Here is a 10,944-nt window from a genome sequence, read left to right as displayed (position 1 = left end):
GCTGGTTGATGGATGAAAAGTATTTAAGTCGAATTAAGTATGTCGATAATCATATTGCAAATGGGTTTTCTAAAAAAAATCTGTCCAGAACATGATTATTTTTACAATATTTTTTTTTCTTAAATATTTCATTGGTCTGGTTAATTACATACCATTCGAAAGTATGAAGTCTATAGATTATGCAAATGTTAGGTTGACTATTTTTTTCCTGTCACAACCCTCGGTAAGCGGGTATAGACAGGTAAACAAGTTGGCCTACCGAAGGACTGAGTATTATTGAATATAATTACTATACGAATATGTGTGAGTAGGAATAAATATTTAACAAAGAATAAGTAAATGTCAAATATTGTGTTTATCGTATGGTGTTCTTATTACGTACAAGATAAAAATAAAGGTTTCAGTGGGTGTAGTTCAAAATAATACACAATAATTTTGTATACTGCTTTATTTAAACGCTAAAATTATTGTGAAAATCAATAATACATATCAACTAAATAAAATTTGCAACTAATGAAAAAATACAAACAATTCGATGAGAAAAGTGTTAAGTATTACCTACTTAGCTCCCTGATTAATTAAATACCATGGAAACAATTATATATTTCGTTAAGAGTATTGAATATTGTAAATGTGTCTAAAATAATTCGTAACTAACACTCAAATTGTTATAACACGACCTGGGGGGTTACTACCATCTCTTAAAACAATATTATGTATTTTAATCATACTTTTACGTTTTTTCAGGAAATTTAACTTTTTAAGTAAAATATGACAATTTCAGTTTGTTTTATACCATGGATAAGCGAAAAATTAATAAGGGTTTAAGTTTGTTCAACTGTGTATGACGGAATATTTTACCGTTTTAAGGAGGAAATAAAACTTTCCTGAACTATGATGGTTTTTAAAAGATGGTGGTAGGCCCCCTGAACTTAGATAGAATTAACCAGGGAATTTGAGCCAGATATTCATAGTTCTACTTACATAAAAGTTAGTTTCATTTCACTAAAAGTTAAAAAGAACGTCAAAAATTTCAGAAATCCTAATTTCACATGCACATTCTTTGTTAAAAGTGCCCAACACAATAGATGACATATTAGGATGCTTTTTCACATTTTCTTGAATTGACCTTCAATTTCCTCATAATAAATGACTAGCTATTTGAAATACCGTGTTTATGTAGCATAACACATCAAACAACAAGATGGTTAGTGGTTTGCCTACAATTTGATATCATATTCAGTCATAATAAATGAATCGTAATTTAGACATTATAGCTTGGAAATGAATGTGGTCATGTGAATGTTATTATAGCAGAAGTTGCTAAGCCTTTAAGTTAATAACATTGAATATAAACATCTTTTACTATATAAAGCTTTAAACGTTACTCATAGCCTCAGAAATACTTGTATTACAAGTGGTATTCATTAAAATAAAATAAAATTCTTAGGAATTGTAATCGTGATTTATTTTATTTCACGATTAAATAGCAATGAAAAGTTACTGATTAAAACATAATATTGAACGTGCAATATGCGATAATACTGATAAAACACACAAAGGTACATAAAATTCATTTGATTGCAAAAAAACGAGCAAGTCATAGCCTTAAAAATATGTTATGAATGTTTAGTATTCTACAAACGTGAAAAACCTATATCTAGTAGTTACATGAGTAAAACTAAAGGCGCGATTTTACTGTTATCATCTACCCGTAACACAGGAATGTATAAAAATATGATAGTTCGATTTCATCACAGACGATAGTAATTTCTGTTGAGATTTACGATCTAGGGCTTACTTTATCAGTTGTATAACAACCGGTCTTTATATTGCTTGTGAGCAAAAATGCTCTGCTTGAATAGGAAAGCAAAGCGAATCAATGTATTTTTCCTAAATAGTATATATCATTATAGAGAGAATAATTGTGTAAAAAGTTAATTTTTGGTTAGGTTAACAGTATTTTGGTAAGAAATTAATAAATTGTAAACAATACAAGCTTTATGGTAAAATATATTAAAACATCTAAACAAATTATAAATCCATTTGTTATTTTTATATTTCATATGTTGTGAAAATTGATTTAAGGATAAATTTTATTCGTGATTAATATGAAAGTAACGTTATGGCTTAAAAGAAACGTAAGCTATACTTAATATTCGACAATGAAAGTGTTTAAACAGTAATGATATAATAATAAGTTTTTCTATTGAATTAATGTATGTCTTGGCAGACTTTCCCATTCTTCCATAATTGTCCAATTTCACAACTATCTGAATCAACTAACAATATTCATTTACTATTATTTTATAAATAACATGTACATAAAAATGTTATAGACTCAAAAGTATCCTTACCATGCCGAATGCGTTTGTGCGTACTATTTGGCAATGTTATTTGATTTAAACTTGTCAATTTAATTTGACTGTAATCTGTATTAAGCGTCTTCACTCGTGAATCACGGCAACAGACTATGGTACTATGGGATATTACGCAGGGCAATCAAAAATCATCTAATTTTCCTTACGCAATAATAACACTATCCAATGTTGAAAATGCCATGACACTAGAAGATAGTTATTGAGAATCACTTGCCTTTTTGACAAACTAACTGCCGTCGCGAGTACTTCTATATTATCTACTATTATCTTATCACATCATTATCTATAATTACTGATAGATTATGATATATAAATAGCTTATAACTTGAATTATATTTATCAAGTACGCATTAAGTTTCTCAGATTACTTCCTTGAAACGTTTCTGTATAATTTTGAAATATACATTCACAATCACAAGAATAGCTAAGCTACGAACGGCCGTCCAATACTAATACCTATAGCGGCTCTAAATGAACGAGAATAATATTTAAAATACAACATCTTATTATCCTTACCAAGGCCATGTTGTGACGCTAGCTAGTATACGTGATATAGGTACACACAACTTAGGTACTTACGTTAGTATGAGCTTGTCCGATCAATTGACAATTTATTACACATTTTTGTATCGGGCGTATATAGAACCCGATGCAACAGACTTGTGGGTATGGAGCTAGACAAAATAAAACATCCAAAAAAGGAATGAAGCAACATAGAAGACACATGATTTAATTAATCGAATGAAATCTATGATTCTATGATCATTGGGCATCGAATAGAACATCATCGGCATCAAATATAACAGATTTTGTATGCTGTCATTCAGAGGTAATAAAACGACAGATACTCACAATCTGTACAAATAATTAAAAATATATAAAATGAAATTATTTTAACAGCAATTTAGATGGAAAACGGACGGATGAATTTGTTTAAAATGAATCAATTATTCAAATTACCATCATGTACTCATAATAAAACCGTTGTTTTATACAACAAATTACTTTTTAGTTTTTGTCTATCTCCATATCCAATCTTAGATTAAATACTACAGTTGCACTTACAAGCTAAATATAACATTGTTTAGTAACTTTTAGTACATATTACATAATTTTATTTTGATGTTTTATCTTATGTTTTGGGAGAAGGTTCTAAACAAAAAGTTAATAAGGTAAACGATACTATTAGCGTCAGTTTCCTTAAAAAAGTAATTGTGATTTAAAACGATCACCATACGTCGTTTCATGATATATTCAAGTATGAAGAACATGTAAGGTTTTCTGTAATTGTATATTTGTTAGTAATGCAGGGTCATCATATAACAGAGTTTAATAATTAGATTATTACAGAACTGTTCAGGGAATGGTGGCTACAATGTTAAATTTGGAAACATTAGGTCAGTTCGAATTTACACCTTTTGTTCCAAAATATTAGGATATCAGAGATGCGTACAAAAATTATGGTGACCCTTGTGTGGAGTATTTATTTTTTGGTTATTGTGCGAAGAAACTCATTCGAGGGTTCTACAAATATATGTTTGGTGTTAACAATCAATCATACAATCACATACATTTATTGTCATTAAAAGTTGGTGGAGTTCATTTTTTCACCTATTAGGTCATTTTATAATTTTGTTACATTCATACAATATTTTGAACGAAATATTTAATATGAAACTTCATAGTCTTAGATTAATGTTTTAGTAATCTTATCGTTTGGTACCGTACAATCGACATATTTAAATATTTTCTAACTTTACATTTTTTAATTAGAATAATATCATGCGTACATTTGTTAACTCATTCTATTGGCAAAACCTGAGTTTACTATTAATTGCTAATTGTAAGTATTCTAACGCTGTATTTTAAAAGTGAAGGCGACTAAATTTTCCGATTGTTTAAAAAATATACTGCAGTTTTACCACCACCTTTTTTATTGGAGACTGGGCGGTATAGGTTACGGCTTTTTACCCAAAAATTATTATTGTTTAAAAATTGCTACTTGGAATCTTAATCATAAAATAACTTACACGATTGATGTAACGACTTTATAGTCTACATATTTTTCTAACCTTTAGTTTGTTGTACATGGATGAAATACGTTACATAATAAATTATGCCTGTAGCTAAAAGATGAAAACAAATCTGTTAATTTCATAAACGATGCATGTTTGTATAAATCTTCATTTAAACTTAAATTTGGCTTGTTTTTACCGAAGGGGTATCAATTCGCTTGTATACGTAGTAGCTCTCCGGACATGTTATATAAATTTGGCTTGATGTCTTTACCGAAAGGGTATCAATTCGCTTGTATACAGAAGCTTTCCGGACATGCAATGTAAATTTGGCTTGAGGTCTTTACCGAAGCGGTATCAATTCGCTTTTATACTGTAAGTTTCCGAACATGTGATGCAGTGTGCGTGTGGGTGCGTTGTGGGGCGGAGTGGCGCGGTGTGGTGCGGTGCGGGGCGGGGTGTCGCGGTCACCGCCAGGCGCGGCGCGTGCGCAGCGGCGGGCGCGGCGCGGGGCCGGCGCCCGCCGCGTGCGGTCACCGCGAGCGCACGCGCCAGCACCGCACGCGGCCGTCGCTGCAACACACACAACACAACATACGTTACCGTTTATGTTGAACACTCCTGACATCAAACAAATACACATATGATACTTTAACATGTAAATAGCAATTCCAACAATTTTAAAAATAATACTCAATAAGTATAAAAACTCAATTTACTTGTATTTTATACATTAGCATTTATAATAATGAAAATCGAAAGAATTATAATTATCATGTTTTATACTTAAAGGAAAATATTTAACTAGTATGATTGAAAATATAAACAATACAAATATTTTAAACTCGAAACAACCTATTATGTAATTTAGAAGAAAAACACATCACAAATACAATAGTGATTAAAAAAATCAAATAACGTTTGCAGAATTAAAAACTGTGAAACATTTAATAAAGCCGAATTAAAGAAATGCGTCAGCTAATTTAGAATTTAGCAATACTGACCTGTTCACTAGTAAAGTAAGATGAAGCAAACAGGGTAAAATGATTTGCTAATACTCCAAAGTCTCGAAGAACTACATACAAAACAGAAGCTACATTTCTCTAATACATGGAAACATGGAGGACGGTGATGGTTAGTACTACAACGAAAGCACAGGTGATCGAAAAAGAAAATCGTTCAAAATTAGTCTAGATAGAGGTGAGGTTAACCACACGAAAAGAGGAGAGGCACACAGGAAGAGTCTATGATGTAAACGTAAAGATCGATTTAGCGAAGCTGTCTTGCCTGGGTGTTAATGTCGGGTGTGAAGCGGCGACGACGCGTGCACGGGGAACGGGCGGGGCCGCGGAAACAACACTCGTGGTTATTTTATACTTACTCTTCAAATTACAGCTTTTTGTAACATTGAGGTAGCAACTGAGTATGCAGTCCTTCAGTGCTTAATTATAGCCTTGAAGATTGAACTGTGTAAAAGAAGAGTTGTAGTTGAAGTGCAAAAGCTATGTTCAATAATGTGAGCGTCGAACATGTTTGGTTCCCCCAACAAACGCTAAGCTTTCTCAATAAAAGATTTGTCTACTTGTATAATATAACGAAGCATATATTTTTGTTTTTAAATGATTTCACGAGTAATGTTTCCGCAGTATTGCATGTGTATTTAGAGTGAAAATTCGTTTTCCGATGCCAATATTATAACCAAAAACGAATCTTGTTCAACCTTTGTTGGACTCGTAATGGGCTATCACCCTGAGAGAACTATATATCAACGAGATCAGTACCCGAGATATTCTCGTACTTCAATGTGTATTATTTTGCGTTTTATATAATTGCAATTTTGCCCGTTAGGTGTTGCCCATCGCGTCACACTGCTACCACTCTTCGCTTCGTGTCATCGTTATGATTTACGAATGTTCACATGTAGACCGTATTTTGCATGACATTATTGAGCTTGATACCCATTATTCAGTGTCTTGAATCAAAATCAATTTTTAAGCTAAGATCACAATATATTATGGTGATATCACAAGATTATATAGTGCATGTGAGTGCAACTGAGTTATCCGTGCTTTGTGAAAAAATAGTTAATTTAAACTTACAAGGTTTTTGATATATCTCAAGTTGACAAATACAAAACACGGTCCCATAGTTGAATATTTTGTTTTGTGTGTGTGTGTGTGTGTGTTAGTGTGTGCACCTGCGTTCACGGCTCGAGGACGATCCGCCAGGCGCGCACTTCGCCGCCGCTGCAACACACTCGCTATTAATTCTTACACTCGTTCAATTAATATAACGACATTCGTTCAATTTGTTCATTCAACAACATTAGACGAACAATAAAACTTAAGATTCTTGTGATGTTCTACTACAATTTATAAAAAAAAAACTTTGATTATAAAGAGAGATTGGGAGATAATGAATTTTAAGTTGACACAAACATATCAGATCAGGAAATAGATTGAAAAATAGACATAAACAGTTTAAATAAAACGTAATGAATTGAAGACCACATGCTTTGTTTTCATATATTTCAAATTGTAATAAGAAATTACAATGACCGTAACGAATGCCACTCTCAGTCTTTCTTGTCTGTGAAGTCTATATGCACAGAATGAAATAAATAATTTAGTTATTTGACATTTCGGTACATTGTACTTAATATGTAAACAATGTTCGAGTGTTCGGTCTATAAGAAAATGTGTTATAATTATAAGGGAATCCATATCCGAATTAAGAGGCACTTTATGCAATTTAAACTGTATGCACATTATTTGTACTTAAAATAGCTTAGCGGGTAAGGTACTACAGGTATTCATATTATTTAGTCGGGTTATATGGATTTGTCAGTATTTACTTGAAACTAAATATTTAAGACCGATCGAGATACTCGTATTGGGATAGATTACTACCAGTATTTCCTCTATAGCAGTTTTCAATATTCAATTAACATTTTAGATTAATATATTTTGTATTACGTTATGGGTACCTGTTAAGATTAATTAATTTAATTATTAATGTGTTCTGTTATATTACTAAGAGCTTAAAAATTTGTAAAAATAAATAGAAATTATCATAATATCTTAAACACTTTACATAAAAATTAACATTGTTATAAAATCTCGTTTATGTTATCACTGTAACTTTTTTATAATTAGTTTGTATAGACAAAAAAGAAACGTTCTGGTAATAAGTAAGAATCGAACTTTGAAAATTAAAAAAAATATTTGGAGATTATACATAAATAACCACTTGAATTTGATTTACTGATAGTTAATACTGATTATGTTTGGTACATAGTCATTGTTATAACTAAAAATCACAATGACAATGTAAAAACTTTGTTTATTCCCTTTCAAGGCACAACCTTCTTATGAAAATATCTTGAAACTTTTCGCGACCAGTTTACGGAGGTTTTAATGCAAACAGAGGTTGACCTACTTTGAGAAATATTGTTATAGTATGGCGCATAATATAAATATAGTGATATGTCGTACAATAGAGTATGTAGTAATATATCTTACAGTACAGTATAGCCCGCGCCAAACTTCTAGTCCGTTCTGAAGTTGTTACGCGTAGGTTTAGTTAGCATATACTCCGTAACGTATCCGTGGGCGAGGCGGGCAGCGGGTGCCAGGGAGTCGCACTGTCTTCGTCCCGCAAATATTTACAATTTGCTATTGCGACGCTACTCGTTTCTATATTCAAAACGGAGTAGGAATTTGGCGCGGACTATACAGTACAGTAAAACATGGTACAATACAGTGTCGTGTAGCGTACCTGCCGGCGGTGTAGAGCGCGGGCGGGGCGGCGGCTTGCGGCGGCTGCGCGGCGAGCGCGTGCGGCGCGTCGGGCAGCAGCGCGGGCGGCGCGGCGGGGCGCAGCGCGGCGCCCCACAGCCGCACGGCCTGGTCGCGCCCGCACGACGCCAGCCAGCCGCCCGACACGCACACGCCCGTCACCCAACCCTTGTGCGCGTTCATCACGCTCTGCACACACGAACACATCATGTATTACGCTTATTATTGTTACAGTCACTTCACACTGATTCATGTATAGATCACATTGCTAGTTATTGACAATTTACATCACTCTTAAATACTTTTTGTTTTTATATTTTTGGAATATTCAGTTTTGCTTTTTGAGTTATGAAATGTAACAAATTAATGAATAAAGATTTATTATTACAAATGTTGATGATGATAAAAAAAACATATTATATTATTCAAATCGCTTCTGAGTGTTTTAACTTTACATTCTATGGAACTAACGTAGACCACTCATTACGTTTAACATGTTAATTTACTTATAATTTTGGTTTATCTGATTAATTATCTGATGGAAAAGTTTATTTCAGATAAATTAAAATTTGTATTCAGATTCATTGTTTTTTGATAATGTTTTGTTTTTATTACCGTGTCTATACATGTTATGACCGTTACTTTATATTATTATGTCTAAAATAACGAAGCAATTAGAATACGATAACAAGATCGTCGCTAGTGTACTTTAATGTAAGTGAAGTATCAACCGGAATCACACATTTCAAAAGTATATAAGTAACGTGATAGCAGCAACATACATGCGTGAGCGAGTTGTCGGTGAGGCTCCAGCACTTGAGGCTGGAGTCGCGCGAGCCGCTGTACAGCGCGTCGCCGTGCAGCGCCAGCGCCTGCACGCCGTCGTAGTGCGGCGGCTCCAGCAGCCGCCGGTTGTTCACCTCCCACCCACCTGCGGACATAAAATAATATTGTTTGTTAAACTAGAAAATTTAACATGATGCCTTGTGATAAATTTAATCTAAGGCCGTCGTACATGTGTGAGTGAATGTGAATGCAATGATACATAACGTAAATATTGTGATGCCACATCACAATATTTACGTTATGCTATTATTTCATGTCAGACTATACTTGCTCTGATAACCTATATTATTTAATTTTAGACTTTAAAAGGTTTTAAAAGGAAGAAAATGTTAGTATACAGAATTATCAGACATTTTTCATTGTAGTGAATCCAATCAAGATTTGTCTTATTTGTAAGTATGATTACTCAAGTCTGAATAGGAATCGAAAAGAAGCCGTTAAGAATTTCTCAGGTAAAAAATATCTTTAAATACGAAAACCTTTGATCGGAGACGATAATAAGGGTTGCCTTATTGTCTATATAAGGGTTGTCAAATATAAGGGTCGCCTTATTGTCGTCTCCATCCTCTAAAATTTAATTATATAAAAGTATTTAAACTATTATATAGATGGTGGGGTGGTAAATGTTAGTGTTACCGTTGTTGGGATGCAGGTCGAGCACGCGCACGCAGTGGTCGCGGCTGCCGGTGGCGAGGCGGTCGCCGCCCGCCAGCGGCGCCCACGCCGCGCACATCACCGCCGCCGCGTGACCCGACCACGTCTTGAACACGCACTCCAACCTGGGGGATTTACATACACATTACGGTAAGAATAGTGTTGGGGAAACATACGAAACTTGTGATAAGTTGATTGAAAATTGGTTTTACCATCAATGAGTTTCAAGAGCAAAACAAATTCGCTAGCCAACCCCCGCACTACAAGAATGTAAAGTCTAATTGTGTATTCATATTATTAAAAATGTGTATTCCGGGGGACCTAAAAATCTAATTATTATACGTGACTACAAATATATTTTTGCCACGCTTGCCATTAACTTTGTGCCATTCCTATATTTTTTGCAGTAGCACCAAATCTTCTACTAATTTGTCCATTGCAAGCGTAAAAATGATAATTTATAAAACTAAAACTCACATGCGTAGATCCCAAAGTCTTATCTTGTCAGCAGCAGCAGTATACAGGCGGTCGGGCGCGGCCAGCGCCAGCGCCGTGACGGCCGTCTCGCCGCCACGCACTGCTGCGTTTGCACCTGACGCTCCTGATGACCTGTTTGATATTATAAAATGTTAGGAATCACTAATATAATAGGAATATAATGCAAAGGGATTTTAAAAAGACATGTGAATATTGTAGTATTAGAAACATCATAGTATCCTCCTTTTTATTTGTTGGGTTATGCATGTGGCAGATATGAGTAAAATAAACAATTAACCTAGTATGATAACGGATATTTTGGTTCACTTCATTTTAAATGACAGAAAATATAAGATTAGATCGTGAAAATTATTGTGTGCCTGCGCATCGTGCAGTCTGCGTGCACGCGCGCCACGCCTCGCACCCCACTGCAATGTCCCGCCAGCCCCGCGCGCTCCGTGCGGACACACTCACCACAGCGTGGCGACGGGCGCGTTGGTCCGGCAGTCGAAGAGGCGCACGGCGGCGCCAGCGGCGGCCAGCACGCGGCGCGCGTCGTGCGCAGCCAGCGCCGCCACGCCGCCGCCGCACCACGCGCGCCACGCCTCGCGCCCCGCCGCCATGTCCCAGCCGCGCACCGTGCGGTCTGACAAACATAATAAAAAGCACATCTCATTTTCGTAATTATCGACATTGACAATACAACGACTATTCTGCTACTTTTTAGATTTTTTAATGTTATTGGTTATATTACTTTACCTCACTGTGGCATAT

The 10,944-nt window shown here is 34.9% G+C and overlaps 1 protein-coding gene across 1 annotated transcript in view; it reads right to left on the bottom strand.

Annotated features, from left to right (window-relative positions):
* Nucleotides 1–7,638: 7,638 nt before the first annotated feature.
* The window catches only part of Klp31E (kinesin-like protein 31E), a 70,501-nt gene continuing 67,195 nt past the window's right edge, over nucleotides 7,639–10,944 (bottom strand). Inside the window, exons 23-27 of the mRNA XM_073083621.1 lie at nucleotides 10,645–10,816; nucleotides 10,171–10,302; nucleotides 9,676–9,818; nucleotides 8,976–9,124; nucleotides 7,639–8,382 (exon numbers count right to left, since the gene is read on the bottom strand). Coding sequence (XP_072939722.1) covers nucleotides 8,098–8,382; nucleotides 8,976–9,124; nucleotides 9,676–9,818; nucleotides 10,171–10,302; nucleotides 10,645–10,816 — 881 coding nt within the window. The 3' untranslated portion in view covers nucleotides 7,639–8,097. The remainder of the gene's footprint in view (nucleotides 8,383–8,975; nucleotides 9,125–9,675; nucleotides 9,819–10,170; nucleotides 10,303–10,644; nucleotides 10,817–10,944) is intronic.

This window comes from Epargyreus clarus, unplaced genomic scaffold (genome assembly GCF_041222505.1).
Source record: "Epargyreus clarus isolate Ecla_fem2 unplaced genomic scaffold, WU_Ecla_fem_2.2 ptg000003l, whole genome shotgun sequence".
Taxonomy (NCBI): Eukaryota; Metazoa; Arthropoda; class Insecta; order Lepidoptera; family Hesperiidae; genus Epargyreus; species Epargyreus clarus.
The sequence above is the reverse complement of the archived record's forward strand: the minus strand, read 5'-3'. Positions and strand labels throughout refer to the sequence as shown.